General features: G+C 36.9%; 1 protein-coding gene across 1 annotated transcript in view; it reads right to left on the bottom strand.

Moving 5' to 3' along the window:
• The window catches only part of RSF1 (remodeling and spacing factor 1), a 141,176-nt gene that overhangs the window by 37,192 nt on the left and 83,304 nt on the right, over positions 1-20,680 (bottom strand). Inside the window, exons 6-9 of the mRNA XM_036747143.1 lie at positions 11,211-12,940; positions 9,700-9,906; positions 5,202-5,306; positions 4,093-4,172 (exon numbers count right to left, since the gene is read on the bottom strand). Of these exons, the coding sequence (XP_036603038.1) occupies positions 4,093-4,172; positions 5,202-5,306; positions 9,700-9,906; positions 11,211-12,940 (2,122 nt within the window). The remainder of the gene's footprint in view (positions 1-4,092; positions 4,173-5,201; positions 5,307-9,699; positions 9,907-11,210; positions 12,941-20,680) is intronic.

Genomic DNA, 20,680 nt, shown 5'->3' with positions numbered 1-20,680 from the left:
TAATTCACCTACAATTTCAACTATCATATCTATTTGGATATACACTGAATCACTAGTACTGGGAAGGATTTTAGAGTTCATTAGCCCAATCAGTTCATTTTGTAATAAAGGCTCAGAAAGAATTACGTCTTAGTAAGACTAAGACTTTTTTGGACACCCTACAGAACTAGCCCAAGTTAACACAGAGTTAGTCTCAGTGTTCTCCAACTCCCAGTCTCATACCATATGACCTCTTTATTCTCTGCAGGCTAAGTTGTAAAGATACGACGCTAATGAAGGTGAGAAAACTGAGTTATTGAAACTGAAATTTATTGTAAGGAGCCTCAATAGCCATCAAGTCCAACCCTTATCTGAAGTCTTAATTGTAGTTGTCCTACTTTTGTCCTCTAAATTCATACAGAATAAAAGGGTTACGCCTTTTCCTACACACATCAATTTGACAACCGTCCATACAATTGATCATCCAGCCTCTATTTGAAAAGGCTCTGTAGTATAATAAAAAGAATATTAGAAGCAGTTAGGTGACACAGTGGATAGTGTGCTGGGCCTAGAGTCAGGAAGATCTGACTTTCAAACCAGCCTCAGGTAGTAACCGGCTGTGTAACTCTGGAAAACTCACTTAACTTCTGTCAGCCTCAGTTTCCGTAAGCATAAAACGGAGATAATAACAGCACCTACTTCCCAGTGTCGTTGGAAGGACCAAATGAGATGATATCTATAAAGTATTCAGCACAGGGCCTATCACACAGTCAACGCTTAACAAATGCCAGCTCCTGTTGTTACTGGTGATGATGGTTACCAAATGTGCAGTCAGAAAACTTCACTTTACATCCTAGTTTTGCTAGAGGACCTGCATGAATTTGGATTAGTTGCTTAAATCTAGCCTTAGTTTTCTGATGTGTAAAATGAGGGAGTTTGACTAGATAATCTCTGATGTTCTTTCTCTCTATAAATCTTATGATTTCCAATGATGGAGGCTCTCATTACTTTATGAAGCTGCTCATTCCATTTGCGCACCAATCAAATCTTTAGAAATCTCTTCTTCCTACTGAAGCCAAGCCTGTGGCCCTGTAATTTACACAACATTACCTCTTCAGAACTCTTATGTCCTCTGCTTCCCCCTGCTGGCAAAGTCTACTTATCTAAACTAAGGTCAGTAATTTGAAATTTTCACACTTCCCCAGTGAGGCAAGCTGACTTTAAAGATACAACAAGCATCTACCTGCATATCCATTTTCCAAGGCATAAATGAATATTCAATGTATGGGACCAGCTTTATCACTGCGGAAACACAGTGTAAGCTATGCTGAAAAAAATGGCTCATACAACAGAAACTTTCCCTAAAGTTGTACACTAAATGGATAATTCTTCTCTGGGTCCAATTAAAGACTATAAGAGAAACAACAGTATAACTACATAGGAGTAAATAAACTCAAAGATGCCAAGGTGAAAGACAGGGGAACCCAATAACAAATCCACAGGCTACATACTGTGTGCATTTCGTTTCCCTGCAAAATAAAAGAAAATAGCTTCACTTTGGCAAGACAGGGTCTGAATATAAGTTGTTCTTTCTCCTTATATCTGCCTTATATAAAGCATAAACATGGCCTATGATTACCTTTTAGACAAATATGCCAACAAAAACATTTAAAAAGTTATGATTAAAAATTAACAAAACATCATCGTTTGAATTGAAGTATTAAAAAAAATGATTTTTATTACATAAAATTAAAGAAAAAAACAATTTTGCATGATGATACTTCAATTTGTCAATCGGTCTTAGTATCCTATTCAATAACATGATCCCTATATAAGGCACGTTCATTCTCAGTGAATTTCACTCATGAACTCCAGTAAGTTTACATTTGACCACAGATGCCAAGGGTTTTGCTGGAATCAACTTGACATGACCATGAGGATTCCAACAGAGCAAGCACGGACAGTGTCACTCTCACCAAATAACCACCACATCACCTGATTTACATTACTTCTCATTTATAAGTCCTCGATTATAACATGTCTTGACAAGTTGAGGCCTCACATGCATGGATCTTCCTGTCTCATTTTGCATAATCTCCAGCTGATCTATGCTTGAATCTCACCTCAAACACTTATAAACTGTAGCACAAAGCAGGAGCTATGCTTAATGCATAATGACTGACTGGAGGAAGGTGAGGAATGGAGGATAATGCCACAGAGACTAAAATAATGGTGGTGCTGAAATTGCAGACGTGGGAGACTGGAGAAATGGAAGTGCCTCAGACAAATACGACAGTTTGTAAGGGGGAAGGCAGAAAAGAATGAGCTGTGTCCCCAAAGGATTGTTGAACACAATAATCTTTTTTGTTAGAAGACAGCCTTTAAGTTATTTTTCCCCCTCTATTGAATAAATTCTGTATTACTCAATGGTTAACATGGTAAGATCTTGTATACTATGAAAGTCTGCCTAAGCTCTTCTAATGCCTAAATCAAAGACACTATTGACACTTGTGGATTATTCTCAAAACAATATTATATAGAGAGGAAAACAGATATATTAGTCAGGAGTTATTAATGTACTCTTATTTGTCTTTTTCTGGGGGTGATGGTGGTAATGGTAACGTCTGAGATGTTTTTTCTTGCAGACAGAAGCTCATGACTAAAAAATGACTCCCACATCAGTAATGATGGTAAAATACAATTCATTTCTTGTCATGCTCCTTCCTGTGCAACATGTCCAGTGCCTTCTGATTATTTTTTAAATGTTCATAACTTTATAGATATGAGCTTATATCTATAAGTTTACAGGTCTCAGGTCTCTGATTCATAACTACTTGACCAAACTTTCCAATAGTTTTTGCTGTCCTTACCTATACCCACCTTCACATTGAAGTCATGAAGCATCATATTATATATTAATTTGGAGGGGTTTATAGAGTTCTTTATATAATTTTTCAACTTCTTTATCCACTGCAATGGATATTGGCCCATAAACTCTAACTATCTGCATGCTGGTTTGACTGAAAATACTTTTCATGAACACTGTAACATGAAAGGACAAAATACCCAATGAAGTTGTGTTTCTTGCTGACTTTGGATGCATACTAAAAGTCACTGTTAGCTCCTTTCTTTGCTTTTCCAAGCAGAAGCTGGAGGTGTCCTTCCATTTAGATTTAACTTCCTTTATAAATTCTGGTTTTGTTGAACACATCTCAAAATTGGCAAGATTTTGTTCATTTGGCACACGAGTTCTTACTTTGAAGTCTGTGAACTTGATTTTTAAATCTTTTCATACCTGTATTTCAATATAACCGGTTTTCTTTAGTCCTATGTACTTTATTGTAGATCTTTAAAAACATCATTCTGAGAAGGGATATACAGTCCTCACTAGACCGATGACACTATGAAGGTTAAGAGTCCTTGCTCCTGTATCATGACTATACAATGATCACTGGAGTTTGCATTTAATGAGAACAGTGAAGTTTATCAATGGCCTAAAGACTGTGTGGTTCTTAGTATCCTCTGTTATGTTGTCTATTGTTCTGCTACCATCATTAAAGAAGCATAAATAGAAGGACTGGGGGCCATTTTCTACTTTTCTTTGTTTCATGGGTTGCCCTATTTGAAGAATTCTTCCCAAGTGATCAACCTATTGGTGATATGCTTCTCCATAAACACCTAGAAACAGTCCACTGCCATGACTGGATCTCACACCTTTCCAGTCTGGCAGAAACATGTCAGAGCATATGTTCTACTGGCACAGTCACTGCTATGGAATCATGTGGCATCATAGTGAGCTTTACATAATTATTATGTGGTTACAATTTTATTTTTCAAAGAATCTCACTTTAGGTTCTCTATGTGGAGGTTACCCATACACACACACACACACGTACATACATACATACATACATACACATATACATATCCATTTATTCATCCTCATGCCAGTAGGGTAACTCCTTCAAAACAGTTAAAGTTGGGTAAGATTTATATTCTCCTTTACCCTCCACATTGTTGGATATATAACGGACCCTCAAGAAACACTCGGTTGGTTGATTTGAACTTGTGCAAGAGGAATCAACGTGAACATCCCTACACAACCTTTAGTACCTTCGTTCGGCACGCTCCTTCTTTTTCAAGGCAACGTCTAAATCCTGCAATTGCTCCTCTAGCTTCTCACAGAGAAGTTTCTGTAAAGAAAAAAAGATGTGTCGATTTTCTACATGAGGAAAACACTTTTGCCAAATAATCTGATATTTCTAAGTTAACTGATGTTAATGACAAAGGAGGGCTGCATGTTACACAAGACGAGTGAAACACTGGGACAGATAAACTAAAAGGCCCAGAATTCCACTGAACTCAACACAAGTTTGAGTTCTCTGAAGTGAAGCACTCTTGAAGATGATAGCTAACAATTAATTATGCAGGGACATATATTTCTTACATAGAGTGTTGGCAGGGATTTGTGCTGGAGCAGTATCTGGCCAACATGTGTATAAAAGGAGATAAAGAAAAGAAAAACTAAAATACCACAGGGAGAAAAACGGATACTAAGTTAAAACAGAACTGATCCATATTAAACTGATAAAGACATGCCTGGATGTGGCAACTTTACTCCATGAGTAATACAAAAAGTTCATTCATTTGTAAAACAAAGCCAGGATATAAAGTCTATTACACTTGGTGAGAGGTAGAATAATAGGGACTCCACACGAAGTCCTATATCTTATTCCTTCAGTATTGCACCTTTGCAATATTCATTTGGATAAACATCTAGAAGTGACATTTTATCTCTCCTAGAACAAAAAAAAATCCACTACAATAGTGTTTGGGAGCAGAGAGGTAGAAAACAAAAGGACAATAAAACCAAAGACTAATGAAAAGCAAACTATTAACTTGCATCAATTTAAAGGTGGAGCAGGTGTATAGGTGTCTGAGGCAAATATAAATCAAAATAAAGCCAACATTAAGAGTTATATATAAATGAAGAGGAACGGAACAGAGAGAAAGGGTTGCTTCAGAAAAAAAAAGAGTCTTAAGGGATGCTGTCATAATTTTTTATAATTCATCAGTTTCTGTGAGTACAGAAATCTGTACAAGACACAAATAGCATTCACAGATTAGTCTGAAGATAAAAGATGCCATAGAAATACCACATATTTTTAATTTAAATCTAAAAACACCGATTATATAGTGAGTACAAACAGAGGTCACCGTACGTGTTGGCAAGGGGGACAGAACCACTCTCCATCAGGAATTATCATCAAAGGCGGTCGAAGGCAAGCTGTATGATATCCGCTGTCACATGAGTCACACAGAAGAATCTGGAAATACAAAAAAGATCAATGCCACCCTAATTCTATGGGAAAGATTAAATTACTCCATTTTTAGAAAAGATAAAATTACAGAGCTATAGCTTCAAGGGATCTCTGAGATCACCGATATGAATTCCCTGCACTCCTAATTTTTTATATACAACGAAACTGAGACCTGGCCAGGGTTATATAAAAAGTTAGGGACAGAACATGAGCTTCAATCGAAATAGCTTGGCCCGCAGGACAACTCCTTTTTTGCCACAGCACTCTTTCTCCATACTCTTCAAAATCTTTCAGAATCTTTATTTTTCCTCAAATCTCAGATTGGCTATAAAGCTCATATTTATAGAGTGCTACAGTTTACAACACACTTTCTCACAATAATCCAAGCATTATAATTCACATTTTAAAACGAGGAGAGAGGTTCAGTGTTAATGTGCGGGGAGAAGCCTCGTGCAAATCCAAGTCTTCAGATTCAAGGGAAGCATCCAGCTTGAGTGCTTGTAGAAACTGGAGACAGGTGTTCTTGGAGGCAGGTGATAAATGTGAGTGAAAGGAAGATGATAAAGTCTTTTTTTTTTTTTGAAGATGATAAAGTCTACTTAAAATTTTTCCATTAGGCCAGCCTCATTCCCTGGAAAAGAGGAGTAAAGTCTCTTCTTTGTCCTCTTCCAAATCCCTCTCACAGCCAATGCTTCCAGGGTCCTGATTTGTGAAAATGATTAATGTTCATAACAGTAACAGCTCATATTTACACACAGACTTAAGTTTTCTACAGTATTTCCTCCCTCTAGCCCTGTGAGATAAGCAATACAAGTATCATCTCCATTTTTCAGAGGGGGTATATCGCATGGCCTTGGGTTCTTTCCACTACAGACTACAATGTTTACTAAGGCATGCTGTTTGGCATTCCAACTGATGTGCATTATAGGCTTTGCATTACAGGAGTATTGGCCTGAATGCTAAGTACTACTTACAACACTGTTTTTATAGGAAAAGTTGTGACTGATTCATTTGGGAGGTGTGGTCTAGCTGAGAGCACTGACTAGGCAAGAGAAGACTGGGTTTCTAGTCCTACCTCTGCCATTTACCAGCCCCATCATTCAGTGTTTGTCCAATCTTTTTGAGAAGTTAGAATCATCAATGTAGGACAAACGTGCAAGAAACTACTCACTGGAGGCAAGTAACGAGTAATCCCCAATGAGCACTAAAGGCATTGACTTCATTTATTTTGTAATTTGTTTACCTTGATGCAAAATTAAATCACCATCTTGAAGCTTTTCCACTGAGTACTCACCATGGGAACGACCTTCTAAATTTATGAACCGGCAAACTCTGTAGCAATTATTAGCCTCCTCAAATTTTCCTAGCAATACTCTTTGACTCTCATAGTAAACTTATTTACGGACATATCACATCTCAAATGGCTGGTAAGCTCCTTTAGGAGGTATTTCCAAGCAGTGGCTTCCTCAGGAGGCACTAAATGTTTGATGAATTAAATTCAGGTTACTTAAAAAAAAAATCTTCCTGAGCCTCAGTTTACTTATCTGTAAAACTGAAGTTCAGAATATGATACGATTTTTATCTAAAGATATTACCTACCTTGACATTTAATAGGTTGTGATGACATTACATAATATACTACATATGCAAAAGTGCTTTAAAGCACAGTAACATGTTAGATAAATGGAAAGTACAGATAAATCTCTTCAGTAAAACCTACATTCAGTGTGTGGGTCCCCCATCTTACTGACTGTACATACAACAGATCAAATCTCATCACAAAGAATACCATCACAACTCAAATTTAATTTAAAAATTGTTGTTAACATATTTAATTTTAATTATACTGGAAGCATCGTGAATGTAACGATCAAACAAGATAACACACAAATCCTTTCACAAACCTCTTTGGAATACAAGCTCCTTGTGACTAGGGACTATTTCTTTTGTTGTGTTTATACTGCTAGCACCAGGCACAAAGGAAATACTTATTAAATGCTCCTGAGCACTGGAAGGGATGTCAGCAGGGCCTCTAGCCCAACATAACTTCACAAATGAGGAAACTGTGGCCCAGGGAAGTTCTCTGCCCTGCGCAAGATCATAGAGTAAGTTCTGGAGATAGAACTGTAACCCAGGGCCTCTGATTCCAAATTCAGTGTTCTTTCTACTTTAACTCACACACTGCTTCAATGAATTATTAATAAAATTTCAGGATAGCAAATCACTTAGATGGTTGCCTTAAGATTATTTTTATCAGATTTAAAATACACACACACGTATTGCATACTCATGAGTGTGCTGTTTTGTAAACATTTCTCCATCTTTGTCCTTGGTGTAGAGAAAAAAGGGCATGTGTCCGAAGTACTCTGTGCCAGGAGCAAATACTCAAGGATAAAACTTCGGGGAAAACTCTAGTGCGTACCCCTAGAACATGGTGAGCACTTAAAACTTACTAAATCAATGACCACCTGCCCAATATAAGCAGTTCGTGGATTCTATTGTCAGGGCTGCAGCCACTCCCCTACAGTAAGTTAAACACTTGCCAGAAGAATGCCAAGGATAAGGGTGCTGTTAGCTTTACCAACCCACTCATCATTGACCACAGACATGTAAAGACATTGGACAAAAGATGCTGGAATCCACCTTCAGATTAATTCCCCAAACATATTATATGCTTATCATGGCAGATTTATTACTATTACTGACGCCCCTACATAACTTTATGTCACTGAAATAAATATCTCAAGTTGAACCTAGAAAAGCATCCAAAGAATCTACTTCCAAGAGCATAAATGAAGAATCCTGTGGTTCTCTAACAGTACAGTGCCTATACTGTGAACGTGACACAACTCTATTCCAGGATATCTTGCTTTAGAGTTGTAGTCTCTTCACTGCTTGGTGTTTATAGTTTTCACTACAAATATTCACTGGAATGTAATGTGATAGAATGGCTAGGTAGTCATGGTCCTCTTCTCTTTATATCCCAATTGCTCTAACACAGACCCTCACTACTTTCCACCTGGACTATAGGAATAGCCACAGAACAAATCTTCCTGCCTCTTTCTTCCTTATCCATTTTTTCCTTCACTTATTGCCTGACTATTTTTCTTAATGTAGAGATCTGGTTATATCATTCTTTTGCTCAAAATCCATCAATATCTTACAGCAAATAATTTCAAACTTCTCAGAGCAGTCTCCAAATCCTCTGTCAAGCTGGCACCACCTTCTCTTAACTAATCTTATCTTCTTACCATCCAGGTATTCTAAACTCTAGGCAAAACTGTATGACTCTCTATCCCCCAAGAGGAAGGCTTCTTCACCAGATACTTAGGAACTTATCTCTTATGGCAGACAAATAAACCAGATATTAGTTTCTAGTTCTCCTGACCTGGGCCATTCATTTTGAAAAAGTAGCTTCAACAGCAAAAAGCAAAAAAAAAAAAAAAAGCCATAAAAATCTACCACTCTTCCTTTGAGTATCTTGTATTTATTAGCTATTTTTTTTTTCTACCAATCTGGGTTGCTTGTTTTAAGGCAATAAGAATGAGTATCCTCCTGTGATTCAATCAAGCCTTCAAACATAGTTTACATATGCCAGAAATGCTATTATGATTAAAGAACTTTTAGAACGGTGATCACAGGCATCATCATTTTAAGAAATTATGTATAATTCTATAAATTCCCTTCTCATTCTTAGTCCTGGTAACTTCAATATATGCTATGAACTAGCATAACATAGTTTAGTAGAACAGGCTGGCCTATTGGGTCTGGATTCTTCTGCTGGCTCTGTTACTTACTATCTACATGACTGGACAAGTCATCTAACTTCCCTGAACCTCAGTTTCTGCAATTGTAAAATGGGGAAATCAGGATCATAGGATTTTAGAGCTGAAAGATCATTCATCTAGTTGAATCCCTTTATTAAACAAAAAAGAAAATTGAGGCCTAGAGAAGTTAGTAATGGCTATCCTGTTTCCCTCATAGGGTTGTAAGGATTAGATGGGACAGGGCAATATTCTGTTCCGATTCCCTTCAATGTTTTCTCACTTCAGTGAGGACAGGACTGAATAGACATTGCTTTGTTGCTGTTTTCGGCAAGGCAATCAGGGTTAAGTGACTTGCTCAAGGTCACACAGCTAGTAAGTGTCAAGTGTCTGAGGCCAGATTTAAACTCAGGTCCTCCTGACTGCAGGGCTGGTGCTCTATCCGCTGTACCACCTAGCTGCCCCATAGACACTGTTTAAAAGTTCTTTTTATGCCTCCTTAAACCATTTGGAACAAAGGGACTACAAAAGACAGAAAAGTAAGAAACATAATTCATATGCTACAACTAGGATGCTCAGTGACAGCTCTTGCAATCCATGGATTTGAAAAGGATGAATTTCTAAGAGGGACATACTAGTTCAGGATGATTGGGAAGGCCACATTTCTTGCATGGTTCGTCATCATCTGCTGGCACAGCTTCCTCAGTTTCTTTTTCTTCCTCCTCCTCTGACTCCGCAGATGATTTTTCACTCTCAGATTCTTCACTTTCATCATTGCTAGAATATTTCCATCGACCACGTGTTCGAGAACCTGTCCATCGAACTTTGTTCTTAGATTTCATCTAGGATAAAATAAAAAGTAGAGTACACTTATCTTAAAGAAGTAAGTATGGTTAATAGCTCTCATAAACTGTTGTTATAAAAATATTCTAATTAGAAATTAAAGGGGATTTAAAAATCTAAATAAGTCTGAAGTAAATTCTAGAATTGCAGAGTTGTATGAGACCCCAGAAGTCATCTACTCCTACTCTACCTGAGGCATGAATGCCCTTTACAGAATACCAGAAAAGGAATCACCTAACTTCTCCCTGAACATTTCTTACCATGGGGAACTCATTCTCAAGGGGACCTGGGGCAATCAGCACTTTGCACGTATTAAGTGCTTTACAAATGTTATTTAAATGATGATTAGACAATTTTCTTTAGTGTGATCTAAAATTTGTCTCAAAGTAATTTATATTCTCTATATTCTAACCTAGTTCTGCTTTCTGGAGTCTCCTCCCTCTTCTACAAGACTGGTATTCAAATATCTGAAGACAGTGATTATGTTCCTCCTAAGACTTTCTCTAGGCAAATTACCCCCAATTCCTTTAACCTATCATCATATGACAAAGTTCATGATGAAGACATTTAAAAGCTCTGTTTATTCACAGAACAGAAAATAAAAGTCAAGTTGATACACACATTATTCCATAAATTCTATAGATCTTATACTACCATCGCATTACATATTCTACACCATAGATCTACTAGGATATAGTGCAAAAGATTCTAACAGAAAGAAAACATCATTTTTGTTCGTGAGTCACTTTTATGTTCCTTATGCCAACGTAACGAAGGAAAGAAGACAATGAAAACATGTCTTTTTTGCCACTTTATAAATAGGATAAACACACATAAAAATGCAGAAAAGACTCTAGAATAAAAATCAATACTTCCAAGTAGCCTATCAAATTCTATTAATAACAAATTTTGAGGGAACAGATCTAAACTATTTATAATACACCAATGAGTATTTTAAATCACAGAACCACAAGATGGCAGAAATCCTGGCTTCAAGAGTAAATTAAAATTACATTTAAAAATGAACCAAATCTTTTATGACCTGAGACCTGTTATCATTCTGAGGATGCCTAAAAAAGACCCCCAAGTTACCACGTGCACAGAATGAAAGGATTTAGAAAAAGACCCTTAGGTCTAGTTGAATGTCTTCATTTTCTAGAACTAGGTATCTCAATTTAAAGTATCACCTGAATCTAAAGTATCAATATAAATCAAAGAATTTGTAGACACACAAAGATTCAAATATTTCTTTACTAAATTTGAATCTATTTCTGGAGTCAAAATAGTGAGTATATAGTTTTACCTTGTTGACTTTAGAATTAGTATCCTTGTCAGGCTTCTTCGAGTTCTCCTTTTTGTCCTGTTTTTGGACAGATACTGAGTCTTCTCCTTTCTCCTCCTCCTCTCGTTTTTTATCAGCTTTTTGATCTCTTATTTCAGCCACTTTTGCCGTGGGTCTAGATATTCTTGGAGACCTTCTTAAAGTCCGACCAGGAATTGCTTTCTCTTCTTCCTTTTCTGTCTCTTCCTTTACTTCTGTATCTAGAACCTTTGGAGACAAGTCAGGCTTTTTCTTCCTGCTAGAGATCCTGATTGTTAATTTGATGCCTTCTTTCTGCCGTTCAGATGTTATTTCCTTATTTTCTGTTTCGGTGGTTTCTTCCTCAGGAACCAATTTATATTTAAATTTACTTTTTTGTATGGTGGATCCCTTCTTGGTCTCTGAAGGGTCCTCTATTTTAGAAGGCTGGCTGCTGTCTAATTTATCAGCTCCAGCCTTAGTAAGCTCCACTTCCTCCTTGAGGACCTCAGGGTCCGTTTTCTCCAGGGGATGGCTATCTTCACTGGGCTTTGTATTTTTGGAATCTAACCCATCTTTTTCAGAGGCTGCCTTCTCCTGGGAATCAGGAGTAGCAGAAGGTAGGGAGATCTCTCCTGCCTCAGGAGAGCATGGTGTCTTCTCTGCATCTACAATGTTCTTTGCAATCTCTTCAGGTATGGGACTCAGTTTTGATGTGTCCTTCTCAAGAATGGTCTTCTTGGACTTCTCTAACTTTTCTAGACATTCCAGGAGTGGAGGCCGTTTGTCCTTCTTATTTTTGGCTGAGGACTTCTCTTCAACTTTCTTGGCACAGGCTTCAGTGGTGGAAAAAGCTGTTTTCAAAGAAAGATCCTCTGCCATCTCTGGAGTGTCCTCAAGAGTCTTTTCAGTTTCTGGAGGACCAAGCTCTTCCAGTCCTTGCCCTCTATGAGTAGGGCCCTCTCCATCTTTCCCAGATTCACTTGTTTTTATGCTCTTATTTAGAGTCATCAAGGATTCTGCTCCATTGTCTACCACCAAGCCATTTTTCTCCTTGGATGGGTGACTACCCCCTTCCTTTATACTGCAGAGCTTGCTTTCTAGTGGTTCTGTCTTATTCCTTGGAGTGTTTTTTTCCCCACTAACTTCTCCATTGACTAGCTGTTTCCCGTCAGGACACAAAGCCATGATTGTGGGAATTCGCTTACAAATCTCTTCCTCAGGTTTCACCTCCTCTTTCAATGCATCTTTTGTTGGAGTCACTGATTTACACAAAGGTCCCTTGACTGGGCTGTCAAAATCATCAGTCAATTTAATCTCACGTTTTTTCAAGGGTATCTTTGCTTGCTGGTCATTTTTTAATTTTTCAGTTTCTTCAGTTGATTTCTCCATAATTTCTGAAGGAGGTTTAATGCCAATCTCTAATCGCTCAGGTTCATGAATAGTCATTTTCTCGGTGCTACTTTTAACATCTTTTGGTTCCACTTTGCATTCCTTTGCCTCCACTTTAATAGGTTTTACATTCTCCTTGAAGGAATCACTTTCTTCTTTGGGGATCTTTTTCTCCTCATTCTCTAGCTTCACTATGACTGGTGTTTTCACAAGTTCCTTTTCTTCTGGTTTCTCAATTTTCACAGGATTCTCTTCCAGGGTAGTGGGTACAGGAAGATTTTCTGATTCTTTTGCTGGTTCCTCCACTTTCACCTTCGCATCTTTCGATTTTAATTCCTCTTCTACAAAAACAGATAAAGGTTAATTACACAGAGGCTTTCAAGGTCTTCACAAATCTTAGCACACATCTCACTTTCAAGTTTTTCTCTTTCCCCTAAGAAAATCTTGGCTCTTCTGTCAACGGAAATAAATAGCAAAATTTACTAGACAGAACCTTGAAACAGACCAGGTACATATCAGATAACTATATAGGAAGTTTTATATTTCTGTTTTAAACTTTGTATAATTCTAAGAGTATTATTATTTTAAACCATAACAGACATAATGCACACAATTCAATTACTATTTTCAAGCCTATTTATGAGTTAGAAGTATGTTACAAAATAGCACCAAGAGAAATATTTCCAAACATCATTCTTCCTGAAGAAACTTATTATTGAACTGATTTTCATCATTATTATGTTTTCTATTTATTTCACAGGAACAAAAGGTAGGGTAAACAATCTAGTCATAGACGTTTTGTTTTAGGGGGCTGTCAGTACTCACTGCTACTGTGTCAAGGATGTCTTTCCCATTTACAACACAGTAAGGAATACCATCAGAAGAGCAATTTACCTGGAAGAATCCCGTGGTCAGGATTAGCCCCTTTTAAAAGAACTGAGAAGTAGGTACTTAGCTCCTTGAATGTGGTGGAAAAAATGTAAATTCATGCTCTAATCTTGTTTGCAGAATTGTAGATTTAGAGATTTGAGAGATCAACAGACTCAATCCCTTTATTTTACAGAGGAGGCAGCTGAGGCCTAGGGTTATTAAGTAGTTTGCCAGGGACCTAAGGTCACATGGGTGAAAAAGTGGCAGAGCTGAGATACCTTGAGCCAATTAAGACATCAGGCAGCTCCACTTCCACCCACCTTACCCCAGGAACTAACACAGTAGAAAGGGCTTCAGAGAAACTATGTTATATATGGTCAATTAGATGATATCATATCAGTGAAGTTTGGTGAGAATATATAACAACAATGTTTTTGTAAAATAATGTTGGTTGGAATATCCTTAGACAAAGTAAGGATGCCTGTCAAGTTTTAGGGTAGAAATAAAATTACTATCTTGACGCAATCATAAAATCAGGAACTCAATTATATCAAGAGGAGAGCTGGCATAAGTATTTAATAGTTTAGTATTTTTGGTGTAAACCAATTGTTCATTCTAGCTGATTCTACCACCAAATACAGCTTCTACTTACCAGGGAAAAAGCTCAATCCAAACAAATAATTTACCAAGGTAAAGGTTTTTTAGAAGTGCCAAACTGGTTCATGACTGTGAGAGATGGGTAAAAGTTAGGGAAAGTTAGGTTTCCACAGAAGAGTTGAGTTCCACAGAATAATCAATTGTCAGATTGAACAAAGAAGGACTAAAAATCAACCAGGATGAGAGTCCTCAACCAATCCAGAACAATTTTGTGGTTTTGGTGGATGCCTCAGACCCAGGATGTAGGAGAACTGGTCTAAACTGGCCAGATAACGGTCAGGGTTGAAGAGAGACCTGGGTCAAATGGCTACCACCCATGCTTAATTGGCTAATTGAATATTACCTCACACACCCACAGGGAGTTGTTTTCCGCCATTTTTGAACATGGGACGTATGTTGAGGAGGGGGGAACATGCCAAGGAGTTGCATGTTGGGGGGCGTATAGGGAAGATTGTAACCTAGAAGGGAGCGGACCAATTCATTCCCTGAAGGGAAGTACTGAGCTATGTCAGTCTGACAGGATAAAGTTGGTCTTATTCCCGTACTCTCCACTTCTGGCTCCTGGTCGGGAACATTTACAAATTCCTTTGAATTCCTCAATAATAACAGATAGCCCTTGATACCTGAATTTCAGTGTCAAGTGTACTTTTAACAAAGATAAAGGCTAAATCAAGAACTGAGCCAGAATTTAATTAGAATAAAGCAGAGAAGATATAAAGAAATGAAATGACAGAAGTCAATATTCCTTTTTTAAAAAAAAAGTTAACATTTTTATTACAAAGCACCAGGTTTATACATGCAAACATATTACAAACAGAGGGTACAAGTATCATGTGGATGCACTAAAGATCCTCAGCCAGGCACAACAGTCCCAGATATCCAGTGATTTGTTATTTGACACCAGCTGGTGAATTAATAAATAGATGGGACTGAACATAGGATGGAATCTCTGAGATGGCAGAGACTTTGCAGGTCATCAAGCACAAACACCTCACTATTCAAAAGAGAAAATGCAGGTCCTAGGAGGGGAAGCAACTTTGCCACATTTCCTAGAAGCAAATGAGTGGCTAGGCCGGAGCCGGAGTGACCACAGCCAGAAGCTGAGGCATGATGGCTGTGCTCAAGTGGCATCAACTGATCTAGCTTATCCCTTTTGTTTTTCCATTGATGTGACACAGTAAAGAGGCTTCCATTTGTTTAGAATAACAGAGGACAAGAAAGAGGAACCACATGACAGAGGAGAGAGCTGGTTTAGAACCTGAAGCTTGCACAAAACTAGCCTTTGGCATGTGCACACGCACGCACACGTGCATACACACCCACACACACCTCTTCCCCTTCCCACCTCCCCCATCTCAACCACAAGTTACAGATCATTGGCTGAGCTGCCTGGCTAGGCCAAGAGTTTTCATAGCTAGATTTTACATTAAGGGGATCACAGGCCAGAGCTAAATGAAAATTTAAACACTAAGAGACAGTATCTTCTGACTAATTATAAATTCTCAATAACAAGGTATGATATATAAACTACATGAAAAAAAAACTTTCACAGAATTAAAATAGGGTAATGTCAGTCAATCAGTAAGCATTTATAAAGTGCCTATTATGTGCCTGGCACTGTACTAAATCCTGAGGATACAAAAGCAGAAGACAGGGTCTGCCCTAAGGGAGCATATTATTAAGCATATTAATCGATTAATGGACATTTATTAGTCGCCTTTGTGCCAGGTACTGTGGATACAAAAGATAACCATGAAAGAGAAAGAGCACCTACATTTAGGGAGCTTACATTCTACAGGAGGAGACAGTGGGTATATGTATGTATGTGCGCATATGTAAGTGGGTATATAAAAATACTGGTGTAATAGTTTGGGGCACACTAAGAGCTGGGATATAAGAAAAATCTTCGTGTAGAAAGTGGTACTTGAGAATTCTGAAAGAAGCAAGAATTTCTAAGAAGCAGAGATGAGGAGGGTATGCATTCCGGCGATGGGGTACAGTCAGTACAAAGGAATGGAGACTAGAGAAGAAATTGCATATGTGAGGAACATTAAAAGGGACTAAAGACTAGAGCAAATGTACTGTAGTCATGTATAATAAGGTTAGAAAATTAGATTGGGACCATTTTGTGAAAAATTTTAAAAGCTAAAACGAGGAGCTTATATTTGATTCTAAAGATCTTACAGGATAAAAGGAGTATCATGGTCAGACCTGTATTTTTGGATAAACACTTTGGCAGCCGTGTGGAAGAAGGATTAGAGATGAGAAAGGCTCAGGGAAGAGTGAACATTTGGGGACTACTGAAACTATCCAGGTGAGAGGAGATTAAAATCTTTACTAAGCTGCTGGCCCTGTGTCAAACATTATGGAGAGAGAAATGACAAAATTTGATGAGTGAATGGATATGTGGGATTAAAGAGAATACAAAGCCAAAGACAATGCTAAGGCTGCAAATCTTGGTGACTGGGCAATGGTGGTGCCTCCCAGAAGAATAGGGAAATTTCAAACAGAGGTGGGTTGGGTGTGAGAAGACAGTGAGTTCAATTTTGAGCTGCAGATTTTGAAATGCTTAGGGGACATCGGTTTTGAAATAACTAATATGCAGTTGGAGATGCATAAATGAGTGCAGGAGTAACCAGGCTTGTGAATGTAGATCTGGAAGTCATCTGTATAGAAATAATAATTACACCCAAGAGAGACTATAAAGTCACTAAATGAGAGTGTAAAGAAAGAATAGAAGCAAACCCAGGAAGGAATATTGCAGCATACTCAGTTAGGGGGCATTAAATAGATTATGAATCAACAAAGGAGACTGAGAATGGTCCAACAGATAGAGAAGTGGCTAGAACATTGAATCTGGAAATGAGAAGATCTGAGTTCAGATTCTGCCTCAGGCATTTACTAGCAGTGTGGTTGTCTGCCTTATTTTCCTCACCTATAAAATCAGGATAATCATTCATCTACCTCCCAGGGCTATTGTAAGGATAAAATGAGCTAAAATTTGCAAAGTGCTTTGCAAATCTTAAAGTGCTACATAAAATTGGAAATAGAGGGGATGCCTATCAATTGGGAAATGGATGAACAAGTTGTGGTATATGATTGTGATGGAATATTATTGTGCTAAGAGAAATGACAAGCAGGGTGATTTCTGAAAAACCTGCAAAGACTTACATGAACCGATGCAAAGCAAAGTGAGCAGAACCAGGAGAACATTGTACACAGTAACACCAATACTGTACTATGAAGAACTGAATGACTTAGCTAGTCTAATGATCCAAGAGAATCCCAAAAGATTCATGAAACATACTATCCATCTCCAGAGAAAAAACTGATATTGGTCAAATACAGATTGAAGCATGCTCTTTTTCCCTTTATTTTTCTTTTGAATCTTCTTGTACAAAACGGCTAATATGGAAATATTTTACATGATTGCACAAATATAACCTATATCAGATTGTTTATTGTCTCAGGGAGGGGTACTGGGAGAAGGAAGGGAGAAATTTGGAACTCAAAACAACAAAAAAAGAATGTTAAAAATTATTTTAACATGTAATTGGGGAAAATATTTTTAAAGTGTTATATAAATGCTAGTTATGATTACTGTTGTTATCATCATAGTCATCTCATTATAATTAAATAAAAGTGGTATCACAAAAGATCAGAGATGATAAAATATCCAGTAGGGAAAGGGTGGTCTGGTGAAGAGTTTCACATACTCCAGGGAGGCTGAAACAGATGAACACTGAGGAAAAAAAACCTTAAGATTGGGCAATTGAGAGATCACTGATAACTTTAGTAAGAGTAATATATAGTATTTCATCCTACTCTCATACCACAATTGGATAAACCATTCCCCAATCAATGGACAGGTGTTCATTTCTTTGCTACTATGAAAGATGCTATGACTATTTTGATGTGTAATAGAGCTTTCTATTTCTCAACTCTGATTTGTCTTTCTATCTTGCTGCAATCAATAAAAATACAGTTGAAATTCTCTACTGATTTTGTTCTCCATCACTTCATAGATATATTTTCATATTTCCTTACATATGTCATATTTACATTTTTCAAAGCCATCATAAATATTCCATTATACTGACATACCATAACTTGCTCAGCCACTTTCTAATTGTTTGACATATGGATTATTCTTTATTTTTTGCTAATGCAAATGGAGCAGTTATGAATATTTTTATACAGAGAGGTGGCTATTTTTAAAGATGTTTTTACTATAAAGCTGAAGTAATAAAATTTTATATAATGGTTTTGTGACTCACTGTATTTTGCTATATTGCTCAAAAAAATGTTTCCACCTGTTCTCAGCTCCGCCATGAATTTAGTAATCTCCAACAGTCCCATCTCCACTGGATTTTTATCATATTTCTACTTGCCATTCTGGTAATGTCTTAAGATCAATAATGTGTACCTCTAAGAGTTTGTAATTTGTCTTTTATAAATGTTCTATTCTTAATATTTAACCACTATTCTTGTGGGTAATGTGTAAAATCACATAAATTTATAACCATCTCTTTCAAAGATTGGTTGTTAAACCTTACCTACAATACAAATATTTTCTTCACATTTTTTTACTTTTATATCACTATTTGTTAAGTCAAATTAAATTTATTAGCACATAATTTCTTCTACTTGTTTGGCTGAAGAAAATCTTCCTTTTTCTGTAGTTATTATAACTTTTCTCCATTAAAAATTTTTTTTTAATATTTGAGACTTGTTGGAAGGTGAAGTTTACTGTAGTATATAGTATAAGGTACAGAGCCAAACTGATTTTTGTTTTTGCCATAAAATTCTGCAATCTTCCTAGAAATTTTAATTGAATTTATTCCCAGTGTTTTGTGAGTATAGGTTTATGAAATATTAACCTTTTTTAAAAAATCATTTAAAATGTCCTCTATACTATGTCTAGCATGTAATTATCCAGACTGTGCTTGGAGAGCTTTAGGGAAGAGGAATCTCCTTTGTAGGCAGCCTGTTCTACTTCTGAACAAGTCAGGAAGTTTTTCCTGATATTAAGCCTGAACTTGTACCCATGGCTCTGAGTTCCTTGTCCACATACTAAAATGTTTGATTAGAGATAGCCTCCTAAGCCTTCTCTTCTGCAGATTACACATTCCTAAGAGTTCCTACTACTGACTCTCATAAAGCAGGGTCTCCACCCTTTTTGGAAATTTTGGGTGGCCTTTTTTTTGCCACACCTGACACAAAAGGTATTTATCAAATATCTACCATATGTAGGGTACTAAGTCTACAGAGACAGAACAAAACCAAAATTCCTGTCTATAATGAGCTGGTTGCCTTGCTCTGGGACACTCTCTAGTTTATTCACTCCTCCCAACTTATCAAAGTCTATTCGGTAGTGAAGAATAATTTACTGTATTTTATTTCTGCATAAACATTCATTGATTAACCTGGTATACAGTTTTATTTTCCAACTTTATACTTATTTATAAAGAATCAAAACATTACAAGTCTGTTAGGAGTTGAGCAGCCTACTTCTTTCATACATCTTGCTAGTCATAATATACAGGGTTTCTCAAAGTCTTCGTGTAGTTTTAACAGCTTAAAACCTTTGGGATATCCAGTATATGTCTACCCTAGTATCTGTGTTACTTTTTTTTTTAATTTGGTAGAGTTTTCTTAGGAAACTGTAAGGACTCAGCATCTTTCAAGAGGGAAGCACTTTAGTTAGCAATAGAATTTCTCATTTTGCGATGACTTTATTTGGTTTATGCAATCTCTTGTTTTATAAGTTTTGGTATTTTATACGTCTATAGATAATTACTGGACAATTATCCACTTAAGAGTCTCAAGTTCGTTAACACAGAGCTAGTACAGTAATATTAGATAATTTTCTTGATTTCTTTACACATGATGTGATCTCAAATTTGTGAATGTCTACTATTAGTGCTTTGTATTTGCTCCCTCTTTTTTAAAATTAGACTTGCTAATTGTTTAACAGACACACATATGTGGTTGCCTTCACTGCCCACTACACCTAAGCCCAGCTCTGGCTATGCTTAACTTCATTCTCTAGCCACATTCTTCCTCAGCTATCTTGCTTCCTGGAACAGAAACCATCTGCTTACCCTAATATATTTAACCCTGTCATACACACATACACACATCCCAAAGCTCCACCTTCTTGGGAACATCAACTATCTTTACTTTTGTGTTTGTACTCCTAGTGTTCAGCACAAGGTTCGGCATAAAATAAGTACTTAACAAAAGACTCTTACTTTATACATTCTGTTGAGGGGTTTAATAATACATTTTATTTTTTTCTTTAGTCATTTTTATCAAAATATGATTTCACGTTATGATTTCTATGCTTAATCCAAATGAACAACTCATACTAAACAAAGTTAGTCTTATATTAATAAGGATGTAGCTTCTTTTAACTCAAACTTTTCTTTAATCAAAGACAAGAGCTTCATCTTCTAAATATTCTGCTTATACTACTTCTCTTCCACTTTCCCTTTTTCCTTCTATGAAATAACCTTCTGAAAACGGTTAACTTTTCAAACTCTGTATATTTC

The sequence above is a fragment of the Trichosurus vulpecula genome, chromosome 2 (genome assembly GCF_011100635.1).
Source record: "Trichosurus vulpecula isolate mTriVul1 chromosome 2, mTriVul1.pri, whole genome shotgun sequence".
In the NCBI taxonomy this organism is placed as follows: domain Eukaryota; kingdom Metazoa; phylum Chordata; class Mammalia; order Diprotodontia; family Phalangeridae; genus Trichosurus; species Trichosurus vulpecula.
Note: the sequence above shows the minus strand (reverse complement) of the source record. Positions and strands in the feature narration are given on the sequence as shown.